Raw genomic sequence first — 19752 nt, forward strand, 5'->3', positions numbered from 1 at the left:
TACTATACCATAGCTACTAAAGAAATTTTAAAAAACCTACGTGAATGAAAAATAACCCTAGATCAGAAGACTTAATGTTGTTATAATTAGTCCCCAAATTAGTCTAATGACACAATGCCATCCCACTCAAGCCTAAATTTTCAAGGAAAATATGAAAGGCCTAGAAAAGCCAAATCTTGAAAAAGAAGGCCTATGTTGGAAGACTTCTACTACCTTCCTTAGAGACTCACTCTAATTCACATATTTAAGATAGTGTGGCAGTAGCCTAAGAATAGGAAAAAGGAAGCAGTCCACAAAAGCTTTGGGGAGGTGGTGGTGAAGGTAACAAAAAACTCGGTTTTCATGTTTATATTTTCATTATCAAGAATCAGAAAAGGTTCTATAAGCTTGAAAGAAAGGTGATTACCATCTGAAGGCAACGTCTTCAGGAAACACCACCTGGAGGACTTCTAATTATAAAAAAACCCCAAAACCAAAACAATAACTACCACAACAACAGCAACGTAGTTTTCCATTTTAAATTTTATTAAAGTACAGAGTTAACAAGTTTTGAGTTTTCTACATAGGAAAGGACTGGTCAACTTCAGATGCTTCATAGAAAAATGAGCATTCGAAAAAACAAATATAAACCCACAGTTGCCTTTGTGACTAGAGGGAAGAAAATAATTTTTAAAAAGTTACCAAAACTCTAATCATATCCAAGACTATTATAAATTTCAAACAGTAAATTTACCATACATTTTACATTTCAAATTCTAAATAGAGCAAAACATAACCACATAATTTGGCTACAACTAATTGTTTTGGAAAAGTTTTAAAAATTAACAATGTTACAATTATAAAACTTTCATAGAATTTTTTTTGCAAAGTAAAAAAGGAACTTAAATCTTTAATATAGGAAAGCAAAACAATCCTCTTAAATTTCTTATAAATAACTCTCAAGACATATATTACAGATCTGTTGCATGCTTTCTTTACCTGAGAGAATTTCCCAGGATCCTTCACCCAGAGGATTACCTTAAAGAGTTCTTCCATCATTTTACTCACATGATATGATTAAACTCCTACAGAAGTGGATTTCTGTCTATCCTTACCCAATTATGTTTTTCTGAAGGAATTTTGCTTAAAACCAAACAAAAAACCCTCTTTGGTAAAAGCCAAACATTTCCCCCTTTCAAATTGAATGCCTCTGTAAGTGATTTACTGAGGAAGAAAATTTAAAAATTTTAAAAAGATAAAGATCTTTAGAATGACCAGCATTAGTTTGAAAGATCTACGTAAACAGCTCTCTAGCTCTGTAACGAAGGTCCAACATGAGAGAGCCCATCTCTGCCTGAAATGCAACACTAGATGAACGTGTCTGAGGCTTTACAAGCATTTTAAAGATGGCGGGAAACATGGCGGTCTTAAGAACAAAGCAGAGGCAGTTAGTTCTATTAGGAGAGTATCCTAGAGAGAATTCCATGAGCGGAGTGACTACTGCACTGCCCCGGTTAAGGAGGACCCAGTGGTCTCTCTAGACAGGCAGGGTCCTAGCCCAAGGTCACACCCTTCTAGATTAAAACTGCTTTCATTTCCAAGAGGAGTAGAATACACATATAAGCCAAAATGAAATGCTATTTGGAAAAGGCAGTCAAAGGAGAAAAAAAGACAAGGAGGCTTAAACAAAGGCTCTGGAATTCCCTTTGCAGGGTAACATAAAGCACCAATGGTGACAAACTTCTGGCTGAAATTAAATAAGTATATAATCTTAAATAGACAGAGGGGGGCAATATGGGGGTGAGGGGGAGGATTAGCACTACACAAAGGTCATCCAGAATGAAGGATCCTCTGAGGAACTGGAAATTAAAAAAATGAGGTGTTGGGGCCCAACTGCTGGCCATTCCTGATGGGCACCAGAACCCCAAATCTCCAGTAACCCCACCTTCCAACAGCCCACATGCACACAGTCCTTCTACTCCACGAAAGAACCCCAAACACCTCTGGGGAACAATTCTTTCAAGCCATTTCCCAAGAAACAGAGAAGACAAAAGCAAAACTAGCTAACCAGTATTACAAAAACTCAACCCAGTAAGGACCAAGTCAGGTTTCCAAATGCTTTTGACAGAAAAATCTCCGGCGTTCAGTCAGATAACCCATCTAGGTATACAGCAACATTCCCAGGAGAATCCCTTCCCCTACTTAGTGTTTTTATTCATGAAAATGAGAAGGGAAAAAATTTCCACATCGAAGGAATAGCACAGAAGAAACATACACACAGAGTTTTTTAAAAAACTTCTCCCACTTGCATCGCTAAAGGAGTCTGACCAGCAGCTACTGGGAATGTACTTTTTTTAAAATCACGTACAAAAAGTTGTAGGAAGCAAAATTATTTTAAAAAGAGATCAGTGAATTTATCCAACGAACACCATCATTACAGCAACTCAAAGCAATTGGCACAATTTTTCCAGTTTCTTAAATCACAATAGCACAAGAATGTAGGTTCTTTACACCCACAAACGTTGACTCATCACCTGAGTATTGTTTATGACAATTAATAATCATTAAAGTCAACTTATTTATATGCCCTCAGTCCTTAGGGTACATCCACATCTCTCCCATCATTCAGATAAACTTGCTCCGATTCTCAGTCGAGAATAAAAATCAGAACGACTGCAACTGTGCCTCTTGTGTCAGACCAAACTTCAAGAACAACTTTGGGCCACAAACCAAGTTGTAAGCAGCTGGCAAACATGGGTTGGCTGGCCAGCTGAAGAAGAGAGCTCTGAGGGCCCTGCCACTGGCAAGGAATGTCCTTTCCTTTCTGTTTCCCTGCGCTTCCTTCTGCAGGGGAAGCCCGCCAGCAAAGACCAGCCAAGGAACAGGAGCCTTGTCAGCTGGACTGTGCCCTGCCCTAAGGCCAGTTCTGAAGTCACACCGCTGGCTGCCCAAACCAGGTAGACCCTAGCAGGAAGAAAACACAATGAAACTAGCATCCCAGCTCTTGATGGGGCTCTTCTCACGGTCTTTCCTAAAGCCAACCTCAGCTTACCCAGAGCCCTGTGTCACCGCACCAGCCGCTGTGCAGCTCCTGCCAGGGGGCTGTCCCACCCACAACCCATTCCCTCAACCTGTCCCCGACCCACAGAGCTCCCAGGCCCACTGGCTTAGCAGGGCCTGCACGTGGCGGCTATCCATGTTGTGATGCCAGAGGACCTTTCAACTGCCAAGCTCAAAGAGCTTCTGGCCTAAAATAAGAAATTGGATAAAGTTTGCAAAACAAGGCTCTCACCCATACACGAGTGCCTTTAAAAACGGAATCTCAAACATCATAAATAAGGCAAGATTCTAGAGGAATTCGTCCAGTGAATTTGTTCCCCTGCTTGTGTTCCTGGGAGGAGGGCAAAGGAGCAGAAATGAAGAATTTGCCTAATTCCCCACACCAACATTTTGGCACACTGGGACCCACTTCTGCCCAACTCGGCAGGACACACAAAGTACAGGTCAAGTGTCTCCACTCTCAGACCCTCTGTGCCAGAGAGCTCGAGCGGACCCTTTCCACCCACATGAGACACTCACGGGGGCATCGCCACCGCGTCTCCACTGGGGTTCCTAACAGACTTTCTGCTGAGAAAACTCTTCCCTGACTGAGGACGGACATCAACACTGAACATGGATATCTTCTTGGGCAGCTGCCTAAAGTCAAATCTCTTATGAGTATTACTTTACAAGTACATATTTTTGGAAATCTCCGTGGATGCTGCTTATGGCTTAACTAAACACCCTCCTCCTCACCACGCCCCCCCCCCCCTATTTCTTTTAAGTATATTTGGCCACTTCTACAACTTGTACGATAGGCCTTATCTGGTCAGCCCAGTTTGACGTGCTGCCTGGACTCCTCACCTCAGCAAATTTACTCCAAAAAACCATAGTGAATATGATCATTCACATTCCAGATCCAGGAAACAAGAGCCCTTTTGCTTGTACAATTTCAAAGGCCTCAAGGTGGAAGAGAAACCGGCTGACTTTCACAACTGAAAGAGGGGGACAGCAGGCTTCAGTCAAGAAGCGACTTTTTGGGTAAGGTCCTACAGTATTATTATTACTAGTACAAACAAGTAAGAACGACAGCCCTCCATCGTTCAGACAAAGAAAACAACATGGATATTGTTCTATAATCACGTGAATAACACCACAAATAGGAGTCATAATTATTGCAGGAACTTGGATCAGGAAGGAATAGTACAGTGGGGGAACCACATGGTAGTGACGGCAAATTGTGCTTTTTCACATTATAGCAAAGACGTTGAGCCCAGAAAGGATGAGGGGACCTCTGGGAACGGCAAGGGCACAGAGTAAAGTTGTGACTCCCAGCATCACAGCTTCAAAGGGAAACGTCTGGGGGCCAGGAGGAAACAGCCCAAGGGTGGAGTTAAAAGCAGGTGCTTCCTCTTGTACCCTATAAATACCAAGAAGCTGGGAGCAAGGAGCCTGCAGGATGAGCGCGGTCCGCGATGAGGCTGTGGTCGGGGGGCGTGACAGAGGTCTGCATTCCGTCAGGGCCTGAGGGCTCAAGACTTTGGCAAGTTTTTCTAGTCCAAGGTAAGAATGACAAGGTAAGATTTATCCCTGTCATGCCCCAAACTCTGTTTCGGTAAAAAAACGTACAGAAGGAAAATACTAGCCTAATTTCTATTCCAGTTTTTAGGGTTTAGACACACACAAAATATATTATCACTCAGGATCAGCTTGGTTGAACATTTCAATTCTTTTAGAATAAAATGGCTATTTCTTTTTGATTTTCTGAATTAAAAAGCCAATCAGGTGATTTTTTTTTTTCTGAAAGCCTTTTTCAGACCCGCTCAAACCAGTCAGAGGATGCCAGCTTTTCACCAAACACCAGTCACGGCTCAGACCCCGGGGACACTGTTCAAAGGACGTCACTTCCAACCTGCAGGCCTGCTCAGATCCTCCTCACACAGAGAACTGCCGAGAGGGACAGCAGAGGGGAGCGACCAGGGTCCCCAGGTACAACAGCACACACATCCAGCAGGAGGCCATCTTGACCCAGAAGATGGACCAGCTTCCGCTGAAGAAGGTTTCAATGTTGGCACTTTCATAGCTGTGGAAACGAGAGCCAACTGTGGTCAGAGCAGGAAAAGAACAGGCAGGGAAAAGGTCTCTTCCAGAAGGGGTCTCCCTGCTCCTATCCCTCCAGCCTTTCTGGTTGGTTCCCCCCGCCCCCAATAGCTCGATTCAGATACAACTCACACCACGTATGCCATTACCCCACCTCCTCCCAGCCCCTGGCATTCGCTAGTCTACTTTCCGTCTCTCTGCATTTGCCTATTCTGGACATTTCATATAAATGGAATCATGTGGCCTTTTGTGACTGGTTTTTAAAGTCTATTCTTGTCGTAGCATGGATCAGTACTTGATATCAAGACCTGATTCCTTGTTATTGCTGAGGGATAGTTCACTGTATGGAGATAGCGCATTTTGTTTCTCCCTTTTTGGCTGTGATAAGTGATGCTGCTATCAACATGTGTAGACGTTTTTGTGTGGACTACTTTTTCTTCCTGCTGGATATACACACCTAGGATTAGAACAGCCAGATCATACCGTAACTCTGTGTTTAACATTTTGAGGAACTGCCGAAGATTTTCCAAAGTGGCGGCACCATGTTTATGACCCTAGCAGGAGTTTTTGTAAAAGGGTTCTCATCTTTCCCACATACTTGACAACAACTGTTATTTTCTGCCTTATTAATTATATCTCCCTCCATCCTTTAAGCTTCCCACGTCAAAACTTTCCAGGAATTACCAAAGCATTAGATGCACTGGGGACATATTAGAAACTCTCTCCTCTCTTCTCCCTTAGGATGTTCTGGAAAAATCTCCCCAGTGAAGCCTTCTGCTGGCCCCGCCATCCCCAAACCCCATCTGGTACTCCTCATTCCTCTTCCTCATTTTCCTCCCTAATAGCACTACCTGCCACATTGCATTGGATCATGCTCTGTGTCCGCTGGATTATAAACCTGCCGTTTATAACAGTGCGGCACACAGGAGCCACTCAGTTGCTGCATGAATGGATAAAACAAACCACAATGAGCCTAAATGTCTATCCCATGTATATTCTGAGTTATAACCAATTATGATCCAACCAAAACTTTTGGATCAGTGAAAAATGATCCAAAAAGAATTAAAAAGAATTTCTATGTAGTGACAGGGAAAGTTAGATCCATCATGTAGTGCCAACTTTAACAAACAAAACAAAGCAAAAAAAATCTCAAGGGGAAACACATATAATTGTATCTACATCTTAAAAATTGCACAGGCTTGTAAATGCACGGAAAAGGAATGAAGGGATACTTGCTACCTTAGCGCCGGTTGTGGGGCGTGGGCAACAGCAATTCCCAGGATTAAAAGCACGCCCACAGACTGCTGAGACCCCAGGACTGTTTCTGTGTAGGTGACCACAGCAGGACTTGCAGAAGAGTTTAGCTGACTCCAGGAGATTGGATCTGTGACTCAGTGGGTCTCAGCACTTAAAAAATAGGACTCGAGCACCTGGGTGGCTCAGCAGGTTAAGAGTCTGCCTTCAGCTCAGGTCATGATCCCGGGGTCCTGGGATCCAGCTCCACATCGCGCTCCCTGCCCAGCAGAGAGTCGGCTTCTCCCTCTGCCCCTCCCCCTGCTTGTGCTTTCTCTCTGTCAAAAATAAATAAATCTCAAAAAAAAAAAAAAAAAGAATGGGACTTAACTTGATTGTCTAAAGACTGTCCCTTCTAAAATGTCTAAGACGATGGGCCACTCACTTGAACCAGCTGGTGACGGTCATCATCACATAGAGGGAAGCCAAGAAGAACACGAAGTGGAAATAGGAGTAGCTATAGACGGTGCCTCTCTTCTCATCATAAATGACCCGCGGCCCCTCCTTCACATTCTGCTGCTCTTCGGTGTCTGTAAAGCACAGGGTGAGCGCAGGCTCGGTGAGTGGACACACGCACGCCCACCACTCTAGCAGAGCCACACTCACTCATGTCAATCCCAGGGGCTGGTGAGTAGGAAAGACAGCAAAAGCCGATTGTACCCTCAGGCAATTTCATCCACACCCTCCGCGCAAAACCCCCACCCAACCCCAGAACCGTCTCCACAGGACGAGTTTCCTAATATCACGTTCGTTGGAACGGAGCAGAAGAGAGCCCTTATAAACAGAAAACCTAGGATAAGCTCAGATGGAAGGGAGAGACCATGCCATGTGTTCTCAAGCCCCTGGGATGCTCCGATCCAAGAAGAAAAGGAAGTGGTAGGAAAGAAATTTTCTGAAATTTCATTCCTCTGAAAAATGTACTTCCTCCTTCTCTAAATCTCACTGTAGAATTTAACTTACATATGAGCCGAAACAGAAACGGATTCTTGCCGGCCAGAATAGCAACACAAAGAAAACTGGCCAGCAGTCACTCAGGAAGGACGTGAAAAGTAGACCAACAGTACACCAGCTTGGGAAGAAAACTTTCCTCTTAGCATTCATGTTATCTGGGTATGAACCCCCAGCACCTACAGACTAGAGCTAGGGGCCTGCAGTGCCACAGGCTGCACAGAAGCGAGGTTGTCTACTTACCCTCTCCATCGGGGCCGAAGCAGAAACAACACCGGGCTACCTGGAAGAGCAAACCCAACAAGGTCAGGCAGCTTTTCTACCTCCACGTCAGGAAAGCACTAAGGGCCATCCGTGTGATGTGCCAAGCCTTCCGTATGAACCGAGGCCAGGCTCGGAACTGCGCTCACATGACCCCTTCCAAAGGATCTGACTAAGGATCTGTTCTTCCCGAGCACTCCGGTGCTGGTGACAGGAAACAGACACGGAGGTGAGCCACCTAGAGCCCCTCCAACGGTGCTCACTTAGTGCTGGCTCAGCTACTTGCAGCGCTGTGAGCAGCCTCTGGACGGCAGCTCCCAGGCTTTCCCCCAGCCACAGAGCTGCCCTGCCCGAGAGCCAGCCTTCCTGGGCAACCCACGTTGGATGACTGCCCCTGGCAGGGGTGTACAGGTGCACCACAGACCCCTGGCGACAGCTCTGACGGGTCCTACCTGCTCTGGGGCACCCAAGGGGTCAACAGAGGCTTTGTCCAGCCTATGGTGTGCCCCTCAACTCGGCCCAATTTTGCCTCCTTCCCCTTCCTTCCCTTCCACCTGTGTTGATCCCTAATAGATACCCTGCACCTCAACTCTGCCTCAGCAGCGGCTCCTGGAAAACTCAACCTGAAACACAAGGTGAACGAGACAGGTCCCCACTCCCATGGAGCTCACTCCTGGTGATGATTTGCTCTACTTGCTGGGGTTATTATCATGTTTGCAGTTGAGGAAACTGAGGTCAGGCAGGATAAATAACAGGGCTGAAGTTCAAGACAAGTTTAGTGACAGAGCTGGAACATCAATGCAGGATGGGAACTCCAAGGTCCGCAATTCACAAGGGGCAATAGGTCTAGGCATGGGGGCGCCTGGGTAGTGCAGTTGTTAAGCGTCTGCCTTTGGCTCAGGGCATGATGCCGGAGATCTGGGATCGAGCCCCACGTCAGGCTCTTCTGCTGGGAGCCTGCTTCCTCCTCTCCCACTCCCTCTGCTTGTGTTCCCTCTCTCGCTGGCTGTCTCTCTCTCTCTGTCAAATAAATAAAATCTTTAAAAAAAAAAAAGGTCTAGGCATGGGAGGTCTAGAAGGCAGTGGAGCTGGCAGAATCAGAAATGGTAAAGCTGGGGCGCCTGGGTGGCACAGCGGTTAAGCGTCTGCCTTCGGCTCAGGGCGTGATCCCGGCGTTCTGGGATCGAGCCCCACATCAGGCTCTTCCGCTATGAGCCTGCTTCTTCCTCTCCCACTCCCCCTGCTTGTGTTCCCTCTCTCGCTGGCTGTCTCTATCTCTGTCGAATAAATAAATAAAATCTTAAAAAAAAAAAAGAAAAAAAAAAGAAATGGTAAAGCTAAGAGCTCTGGAAGCAGGAGGCCCACCTACATTTCCTATGAAATCAGGCTGCTGAACTGTCTGCCTCTACGGAGGCAGGGGTGCTGGGGACCGGGATAGATGGATGGGATGCTTTCCTTTGAAGAGTCTTTGGCACATTTTAAATTTTGTACCATGTTTCTGACCTACTCAAAACAATAAACTAATAAAAAAATTGGATTATGAAAAATTAATACATGATTTCATAAAGACTCTGGTAAACAGAGTAAGAAACATTACATATTGGAGCACCTGGGTGGCTCCGTCGGTTGGGCATCTGACTTCGGCTCAGGTCATGATCCCGGGGTCCTGGGATCAAGTCCCGCATTGGGCTCTTGGCTCAGCGGGGAATCAGGATCCCTGCTTCTCCCTCTGCCATTCCCCCTGCTTGTGCTTTCTCTCTTTCACTCTCAAATAAATAAACAAAATCTTCAAAAAAAAAAAAAAAAGAAAGAAAGAAAGATTATACATAGCAAGACCAGCTGGGAAGTCCTGGGTCCCTGGCACTTTCTGGCTGACAGTATTTTTACTAGAAAGAACACAGAGCCAGGGATAAGGACATAAGAGCTCGAGCCTTCATCTCATTTATGCACCTCCAGGCCAAGCCCCGGTTTCCCTACTACATCAGGGACACTCCTTGGATCAGAATCTTGGATCAAGTTGACACAGTCTAAGATTCACTGATCATTCAGAGGGCTCAAGACATGGTACCCTGGGGTCCTGGTTCTTCTGAAGCATAACTTAGCATGAGAAACTACTAACTCTCTCCTTCAAAGGTATATCCTGTGAAACGTGATGCAAGGACAGCAAACCAACTTCCGTTTTGCACGCTCCCCAGTTCAGAAAAAAACACTGGGACATTTTCCGTAGAATGAGAAGGAAAACATCCTCTTAAATCTAATGCAGAGACGTGCTGTTCTGTGCGTTTGCACGCTACACAACAGGAATATTGAAGCCGGAGCGCACCCGCTCCACAGGTGGTCACCCGGCCGTGGTGAGAACAAACGCCTGCCTTCTAGAGACCATTCTCTTCTGTGTAAGAAGCAGTAACCTATTCAGACTCAGCCCAGCTTTCTCCTTTTTTAAGGGACAGAAAGAGCTGTTGAATGCCTCTGGCAGACTGACAACCCTTCATAATGTTCACTATCTCCAGGTCAGGTGCAGGAAAGACGTCCCCAGCGACCCAGCTGCAGAGAAGAGTGTCCATGTTTCGACAGACACCAGGGCTCCTCCATCCAGGGAAAGCTACGAGGACACGGTCTGGGGCTGGGGGCGGCAGCAGGGCCAGGAGCTGGCAGCTGAGCTCTCGGGTAGCAGTGCTCAGGAACATGGACTCTGGAGCCAGAGTACACAGGTCACATGCCAGCAAATCAGAAGTTTAAGTAACTTTTCTGTCTCTCCCCTCTGTAAAAACGGAGATAAAGCGCTCGCTGGGTTTTTACGAGGATGAAATGCAATCACAAATATAATGCTTAGCACAGAGCCGGGCACGTAGCAAGTGCTGTTAAGTCTCAGCCATCATTGGAATCCCGTGTTCCTTCCGTTCTTGGGGTCAGGGCTGAGTCTTTTCCTGGCTGCCTCCATGGGATTAGCCCTTTTCTCACCTTGGTGGATGTTCCACTGAGGGCCCCAGCAAAAGACTTTTGCACAAGTAAGGAAATAACAGACATTCTGCTGACCACTGGGCATCTGCTAACCACCCTGATTCTCCGGACCCCTACTGTTCCCAGCTCCTTACCCAGTGAAGTGCCCACCTGGGGGAACTGAGGCAGCTAAATAAGCTCACGTGTAGGCAATGCTCAGCAGTGCGGCATGGAGCAGATGCTTGCCCCGTCCCTTCGCCATCTTTTTTCCTCCTTCAGAACAGCTATTACCCATAACCTCATGGTCACACTATGTATGAAGGACACAGACAGGTGTAACACAGAAGAAGGGACTGGAAGTTAAAACACACACACACGGAAGGAAACCGCAGCGAGCAGCCCGACAAAGCTAACCAGGCCTTGGGTGGGTGATGGGCAACAATGCCACACTGGAGGCTAATTTTGCTGGAGGAAAATCAAAGATTCAGTTTAATCCCGTCGCATCTAAAAGACATTGTTTTTTTCTGTACAAAAACTGGATTCTTTCCTGAGAAAAATGGGATCATGGAATGCAGATCAATAAAGATGCAAACAGACAGAAAGAGCCTTCTTGAAAAATGGGTCTTCTGAGATGAAGCAGGACAAGGGAAGGAAATGAACTTACTTCTAGTTCAGGAGCTGCGTATCGCCCCTGCAGGGCATCAGAACTTGACCTTGTCGTTGATGTCAAGCTAAGAAACAAACAAACACACGTTACATCCCATCAGAGGAAGGGCAGAGCTGCCTGGCCAGAGCTCTCAGGAGAGGCTCACGGCACCCTCCAGTTCCGGCTCCTTACAAAGAAGTCGCCTGTTTCAATATCCCACTTTACCCCAAAACCGACTGACCAATTCTACAGTTGATGTCTTTTTACATAGACTGCATTAGATCATTTTAAGCAAAGAGAAGTTTGTCGATAAAGAAGTAAGATATCTTTCGGTCCTATTATCTTGGTTTTCACTCTCCTCCCTCCAACACCAAGCCAAAAGGATTTTCTGATTTTCCTTTTATCTTTCCCCAAGTTTTGAGTAGTCTCACTTAGAAGGGATCAAAACCAAGGAAAGAACCCAGAGACAGCATTAAAAAAAAAAAAAAAGCAAGGGCATGGAAAGCAAAGATCACAGCTATTTACTGTGATAACCAGCCTCTCACAGAACAAGGTTTTCTGTTTGGAAATTCAACAGAGTGGCTGTCAGTGTGATTAAAAAAAAAAAAAAAAATTCTTCCCACCATTCTCCCTATACCCAGAGAGCTTATAAAATCTGGCTTATAGGGGTAAAAAAGGCATTTCTTCTGGGGAGAAAAAGGGAACATTTTAAGCAAATGGAAATATATACACTCCTCAGGGTTCCAGGTAACTCTATTAATTCATTTAGCAAATATTTACTGAGGGCCTATGTCAGGACCTGTTCTAAGTCCTGGGGACTCAGTGAAAAAGACAACAATCCCTAACTTCTAGCACGCAAGCATCCTCTGTGCCAGCCTGGGGGCGGGTGGGGGCGTGGCCACGGGAGAAGTGGAATTAGCAGACTCATTTCAACCAAATAAACCCCACGAGGCAACACTGCCTTCTCTGCTCCTTCTCATCCTTTCTCGAAGAGAGAAGAGATCAATGAAATGCAAATAAACGATAAAAAGCCTTCCTCACAAAAAGGTCCTCTGGGATCCAAGCACATCGCTTCCTTCATGGGCCACTCAAGTCCAATAGCATCACTTTCACTTCTGCTCGGAACGGATGGATGCTGACCGAGGCCCAACCGCTCCTGATTCCTGACTTCGAGCCTCATCAGAGGAATTTTAGAGATACTTCCCAATGGCGGTGCACCCAAGAAACACATACACCTCGCCCCTGCATGTAAGAGCGTGCTGTATTTTCCACGTGTGAATTATGATTTAATATAGCGCATCATTTCCGTGAAGGAAAATGTAACTTTTTAGAAAAAGATCGATTATCTGTGATTTGCACCTAAAAGATGATATTCCTTCTTTAAAAAGGTTAGAAAAAATACTGCACTTTTTAAAGATTTTATTTATTTATTTGAGAGAGAATGAGAGAGAGAGAGCATGAGCTGCGAGAGGGTCAGAGGGAGAAGCAGACTCCCTGCTAAGCAGGGAGCCCGATGCGGACTCTACCCTGGGATTCCAGGATCATGACCTGAGCCAAAGGCAGCTGCTTAACCAACTGAGCCACCCAGGTGCCCAAATACTGCACTTTTGTAAATTCTTTGGAAAAAAATGGTTTTAAGAAAAACAAGCTTTTGATTGTGGCACCTCTGTCACCTTCCTTCCATCATCAGAGAGCAGTAAATAGGGAAGCTTTTGGTCTTATTTCCAAATACCTGTATTCAATTACTCAGCCATCAAAAAAACCAGAATCTCACCATTTGTAATGTCGTGAATGAACTAGAGGGTATTATGCTAAGCGAAATAAATCAGTCAGAGAAAGACAATTATCATATGATCTCACTCATATGTGGCATTTAAGAAACAAGACAGAGGATCATAGGAGAAGGGAAGGAAAAATAAAACAGGATGAAGTCAGGGAGGAAGGCAAACCATAAGAAACATATAGGAAACTATAGGAAACAAACTGAGGGTTGCTGGAGGGGAGGGAGTGGGGGATGGGGTGACTGGGTGATGGGCATCAAGGAGGCCGTGTGATATAATGAGCACTGAGTGTTATATACGACTGATGAATCACTGACCTCTACCTCTGAAACTAATAATGCATTATATATTAATTGAATTTAATTTTGAAAATACATAAATAAATACCTGTATTCAGTTCATCATTAATGACAGAGGACTTCTACAAGTAGATGCCACTATAAAATATTATAATTCAGCCATGGCCTCCACCCACAAAATACTCTTCTTGCAATTACCAAGGAAACATTGTTTTTACAAATGCCTTAAAAGCCTAGGACATTCTTATTGTCTGCATTCTATCACTCAGATCCCTCTGTTTGGTGAGTGCAAGACATGTTGCTAAACAACAATTCCCGGATTACGCAGAACCTCTTCCCTTCCAGGGCTAAGGCAGGAGCAACTTTCACCTACTGCTTCTTGTGGGGTGTGAAGAGGACTGACCGCATTTGGTTGGGACAGGGCTTCACCGTACCCACAAGTCATAGCCCGTTGACTATCTTTAGCCCCCACTCACAAGAAACCAGCAGTTCCTTGCAGTTATTGTGACAAACAAAAAACTGTCGTTCCCCCCACCCCCCGCCATGCCCAGGGCCTCTTCCATATTGGCAGAATGATTCAAAAATGCAGGTGGCTCTCTGCACCTGCTTCAGCTGCTTTGGGACCTGCCAAACTTCCCTAAAGAAAATCTCTAGAGAGCACATCCAGACTTTTCTGTTGGGGAACACAGATTCTGCTCCCTGACAAACTTACAGGGCCCTTGGGAGATCTCATGACGATTCCCACCCTTTGTGTGAAGTTCACTTCATCATGTTCCCGATGCACAGTGTAACTGGTGACTCACAGCTCCCAAAGGAGACCACAGTCCTATGTGAACTGGGGGGAGGCCTTGACATGCCCCCTAATGCACAGCCAGGAAGATTTCTAGATGGTAGGTGAGGGAGCAGCAGGATTCTCAAAATAAAGCTTGTATACTCCTCCTCCATGTTTTTTTTTCTCTTAACTTGTCCTCCTTTCTTAAATAAAGGTAGCAGACACAGAACACACCAAAAGAATAGATACCATGATTTGCCAACTCTTCTTAGTTTAAGCCAATCTTCTCTCCAATTCTGTCTTACCAACCTTGTACTCATTTGTACACGGTCTACCCTATTGCCATGAATGTTTCATTTTGAATTAGCAAGTTGACATTTAATAAAGAGTCCTAGTTTTTCCAATTTTATATTCAAATTCCTAAACATTTAGATAATAATTATTTGCCTCATAAGCATAGTTAAAACTGAAACGGCCAGGACCACTATAGCACAAGTACCTCCTAATAATAAAATGAGGCAAGTCATCCAGCTTATCCTTGTACCTCAGTGAAGTACCTTACTCCAAATAATCCCAGGGGAAAAATGACTACGAACCTGCCTCTCCCAGCACTCTAGCAGGAAACTCAAGGAGGGTGGGGTTGGCTGGCTCCAGGTGAGGAGATAGCGCAGTAAGCCTTCTAGGACCTTACAAAGAAGTTAACCCCAAACCCAAGCAATCTTGGGACTTTCAGTGAAAACATGTAACGTTCACACTACGCCATCTTCAGGCTTCCTACAATTTCTATCAAGAATTCTAGATATTCCTGGGCACCCAGCTGACTCAGTCAGAAGAGCATGCAACTCTTCATCTGGGGGTTGTGAGTTCAAGCCCCATATTGGGTGTAGAGATTACCTAAAAATAAAAATAAATAAATAAAAGAATTCCAGATATACCTTTAAAAAAAAAAAAGGATGGGGCTCCTGGGTGGCTCAGTTGGTTCAGCATCTGCCTTCGGCTCAGGTCATGATCCCAGGGTCCTGGGATCGAACCCTGCGTCGGGCTCCCTGCTCAGCAGGGGAGTCTGCTTCTCCCTCTGCCTCTGCTGCTACCCCCTGCTCGTGCACGCTCTCTCCCTCTCTCAAATGAATAAAATCTTTTAAAAAATAATAAAAATAAAATACAGTTGTGTTTATATATACAGAAAAAAATCACCACTGTCTTATAGTGAGGTACCATTTCTTTTGTTTGTTTTTGTATCACTAAAAAACCCACACAGAAATTTGACAGAATAAAATCATCTGTTTTTGTGGGTTGCTGAATGCCTGATCACACATGAGAAAAAGTGTTTGCTGCTTAGATAAAACAGGGCTGAGATTTGCTACTCAGTATGTGGACAGACCTACCACATGGGGCTACCTGGCAGCATGGAATTTTCACCCCATCAGATTTTCACTGCCACTCATGAGTGAGAGATAAGAAAACCTCACCTCTTTTGGAATTCAGGGGCTCCAGTGGAGGCTGGTGTAACTGGTTTGATATTCCCAAAGGAGAACAATTTTCAAAACTGACCGTAGCTCCTTGAAATCTGTTTAAGTGCCAATAACCGGTGTTGCTGAATGCTAGTCATTAGGCTGCGACACCGTGGTGCTGCTGGAAGGTGGGGACGGAAAGCAGCATCCACACAAGGGGGGCCCTGCACGAACCTGGAAGCTCCGGGGGCGCTTGTGTGATACGGGGCCTCATTAGTCATCTACTTTCTCCTCACATAATTCACAATATTTTTTACATGCCAGTAGAGAAAAAACCTGAGGGATAAATGATGGAATTAGCCATGCTGCTGCCATTTCCCCCTGAAGCCCAATAAAAACAGACTCAGGAAGGAAAAGCTTACTCAGAAAAAGAAGAGCTGAGAATCAGCATTCACAATTTGGGCGGCTTCATGGTTTTCCTGACAACATTCACTGACTTGGGCCCAAATCCCACCCACTGCTTTGGGTCCAGTTGGTATGCAGCGAACAACTATGGAATTAACAAAAAGGAAAGGCCAGACGTGGTCACCGAGGTCCTTTCCGCTGCAAGGAGGATCTGCCACTGGGTCGGGGACAGTGTGAGAACCAATGTTATGGAACCCTCACTGGGACAACCACCGGCAACCAAGCAAGCACTTCGTGGCCTGACACGTGACTGAGAAAGTACCCAGTTCCTGCGTCTCCAAAACGTCTGCCTATAGGTCCCTCTCTAACAGGAGGGAGTGTGAGAGGTATACGAGACAACACCAGCCTGCACAGAAAGACATCGTATTTACATAAGCTAAACGCCCAGGGTTCTTCCGTTTCCGCCACAGGAAGGCCGTAATACACCTATGACAAGTCGAAATTTTTATACATTGAAACTTAACAAATAAAACATAAAACCCCAAAGTAAAACCTATCCATGGAAAGGTCATCGCCAAAGAGAAGCTTAATTATCAGTGAAATATGTACTCAGAATCAGTAACTAAGCATTTCTACCCGTTACTTTTCTTCCTCGGGCAATCTCTTAAACATTCCAAATAAAGGTGGCACCAACCCCACCACGAACGAGCATGTGAAATACAGCTTTAACAGCACTGTGGGTTTCAGCATAAAAGAAAAGGGACGTTTCCTGTCTTTCTTGGGCCAAGCACAAAATGACCATGTATGTACTGCTTTGTACTCTATCCATCAGCAGCAGAACAAGTGGTATTTCCCGTGGATCAGAAAGCTGCCAAACGCGCTGGCACATACCATTTCTCCCCCACTTTGTACTCCCTCGCCCTCCGATACTGCTTTAGCGACTAGTGTGCAACCCTTTCCTCAAGGGTGGCGATGTGCTGCAGACCTAGTATAGTTACCCGTATAAATACGAGTAAGGAGAATGAAGTCCGAACACTGAAGTCGGAGGCTGTGACACGCGCTTTTTACTTCAAGCTACTTTCCCTCTTCCTCAGATGGGATTTGTTTTCGCCGTTGCTAAAGCTTACTTACATTTTTCTCTGTGCTGTTAACGCCTCAAGTATCTGCTAAGACTTACCATGAATATAAGATGCACACGAACAAGAGAGTGGTGCCCAGTCCAGTAACCAGGTTTTCGTCTCTGTACAGGTCCTGACCAAAGTCTGGCACGCAGATCGTCACATTCTTGCCGTGCTCATCTAGCGCTTACAAGGAAAAACAAAGTAATCACAGTTAATTGGAAAAGCCTGTTGTAGCTCACGGACGCATTCACTTGGGGAAAATTCGGGTAGCTTAGAAGAGTGAAGGCTTATCGTTGGAAACTTCTCTATATCTACGGTCCCACTGAACTCAGACTAGATTGCTGCTATTTCAAAGCACCCCCCCCCCCACCTACGCAGCCTCTTCGAACAAGACCCTCAGATTCCAGCTGAGTGCCACACGGTTCCTCCGTGCCGTAGGGTCTCGCTCTTTTCAGTACTCTTCAAACACGTGTGAAAAGTAAAACGAGACCCATTTTTCAGTTGACTGGGCAGGCTCTGAACAGAGGTAGTATGCAGACATTCTTGAGTTTCCGCCGTGTCTGTCCTCTCTGGAAGCGTGTCGAGGCTACGCAACAACCAAATATGTATGGCGGCACGACTGCCGCCTTGTCCAAAGCCTCTACCCGGATGCGAAGTCCCTTTACTGTCAGGAAGAGGATGGTCGTGATGCCATTATCCTTTGCTTACTTCTTACCTCCTGTCCCAGGAAGGGTCTCCCATTATGGTCCCTTTCTCTACACTTTCTTTTTTTCTTTAAGTTTTTATTTTTAAGGGGATGTCTGGGTGGCTCAGTCGGTTAAGTGTCTGCCTTGGGCTCAGGTCATGATCCTGGAGTTCCAAGCCTAAGCCCCACGTCAGGTTCCCTGCTCAGTGGGAAGTCTGCTTCTCTCTCTCCCTACCTTCCCCCCGCAACAGCTCGTGTTCTCTCTCCTCACTCTCTCTCTCAAACACGTAAACAAAAATCTCAAAAAAACCCAAAAAACGAAAGAAGATTTTATTTTTAAGTAATCTCTATACCCAACAAAGGGCTTGAACTCACAACCCCAAGATCAAGAATCACATACTCTACCAACTGAGCCAGCCAGGCACTACCCCTCTAAATTTTGTTTTAAAAAATATATATGTCTTGTTTCTATTTTGTTTCTTTTTATTGATCTGGTCTGTAAATGTACTAAATCTACAGTGCTAATAAAAAAGTCAGTTTATTTATAAACAGGGGAATTACTTAAGGAGAAGTTCCATTCTCAACGATACTGTAGTATGTATTAAGTCCATTTGTTACTATCGTGCACAAAAGCTCTGTTTACAAGGGAACAATACAAACATATCATTTTGTTCACTGTATTTAATAGGTGTAACTGGTTAATAGTTACTGAATCACGATGTAAAGAAATGTGACAATATTCAGGTATGTGCTTTCTGAGAGTTTCAAATTACAGTCTAAGGACATTGCTGACACCCACAGAAGAGAATAAAACTACCCAGGCAAAGGTGAGGGGAAAAATAGCGTGTGTGGGTCGCCTGGCGGGCTCAGTCGGTAGAACATGTGACTCCTGATCTCAGGGTCATGAGGTCAAGCCCCACGTTGGGCGTGGAGCCTACTTTTAAAAAAATGAATAATAAAAATAAGGGCTAAACACAAACACATCCTCGGGCGCCTGGCTGGCTCAGTCAGCAGAGCATGCAACTCTTGATCTCAGAGTTGTGAGTTCAAGCCCCACACTGGGTGTAGAGACTACTTAAAAATAAAATCTCTTAAAAAAAAAAAAAAGTTTTAAAAAAAATAGTGTGTGACCTGGGAACACCCTGATGTTTTCTGATTTCTTAAAAATTTCAAGAGCTGGGGTGCCTGGGTGGCTCAGGTGGTTAGGCGTCCAACTCTTGATTTTGGCTCAGGTCATGATCTCCGGGTTGTGAGATCAAGCCCCACATCAGGCTTCACGCTGGGCATGGAGCTTGCTTGGGATTCTCTCTCTCCCTCACCCTCTCCCCCCTCCCTAAATAAACAAATAAAATAAAACCCCTTTTACAAACACGCACATTCTAAGTATTAGAAGACAGACTACAATTATTACTGGCACCCACATTTGAGACAGCAAAAATAACTGTGTGTGCTGTGGTGTAAGGAATCTTTATTCTTAGGCCAATGAAAAAAAATTTTTTAACTGACCAAAATATGAACTTTTCTATTTAAGTAGTACCACCTAAAATTAAAAGTAAATTTTCTGCTAATTATAAGTGATACCTGCCATTTAAGAGAAAAACACTCTAGCCAAAAACCTCATTACGTTAAAACCGAAATTAATAGTTGTAAAAGAAAGCCTTAAAGAAACTAGACCTAAATAAACACAGAGTCAAGATAGAGCTATTTAAAAAAAAAAAAAAAATTAAATCCAGGATAGACTATACTTAATATGACCTAAAACTGTATCACTTTGCACAATAAATAGTTAAAAGACAAGACTCATACACATAATAACATGTATACAAAACTTTCAGAATTATCTTTGCATTTACTTTCTACATTTAAAAAAGGAAAACACCTTTAATTTCCTATTCCAGAGAAAAGATAGCACATTTATTTAACTTGATTTATACATGATCAAATGTACCCAAACATACACACATTTATATATACTTATGTGTATATACATTATACATTTATATACACATTTATATATCACAAAAGTGATACA

General features: G+C 44.6%; 1 protein-coding gene across 3 annotated transcripts in view; it reads right to left on the bottom strand.

The window, feature by feature from the left end:
- Window positions 1-504: 504 nt before the first annotated feature.
- The window catches only part of SERINC5 (serine incorporator 5), a 101257-nt gene continuing 82009 nt past the window's right edge, over window positions 505-19752 (bottom strand). For all 3 annotated transcript variants that reach the window (XM_026498719.4, XM_057307328.1, XM_057307327.1), the window contains 5 exons: window positions 17092-17218; window positions 11225-11291; window positions 7603-7642; window positions 6797-6941; window positions 505-5101 (listed from right to left, as the gene is read on the bottom strand). In XM_026498719.4, the coding sequence (XP_026354504.1) occupies window positions 4954-5101; window positions 6797-6941; window positions 7603-7642; window positions 11225-11291; window positions 17092-17218 (527 nt within the window). In that variant the 3' untranslated portion in view covers window positions 505-4953. The remainder of the gene's footprint in view (window positions 5102-6796; window positions 6942-7602; window positions 7643-11224; window positions 11292-17091; window positions 17219-19752) is intronic.

The sequence above is a fragment of the Ursus arctos genome, unplaced genomic scaffold (assembly GCF_023065955.2).
Source record: "Ursus arctos isolate Adak ecotype North America unplaced genomic scaffold, UrsArc2.0 scaffold_5, whole genome shotgun sequence".
Classification (NCBI taxonomy): domain Eukaryota; kingdom Metazoa; phylum Chordata; class Mammalia; order Carnivora; family Ursidae; genus Ursus; species Ursus arctos.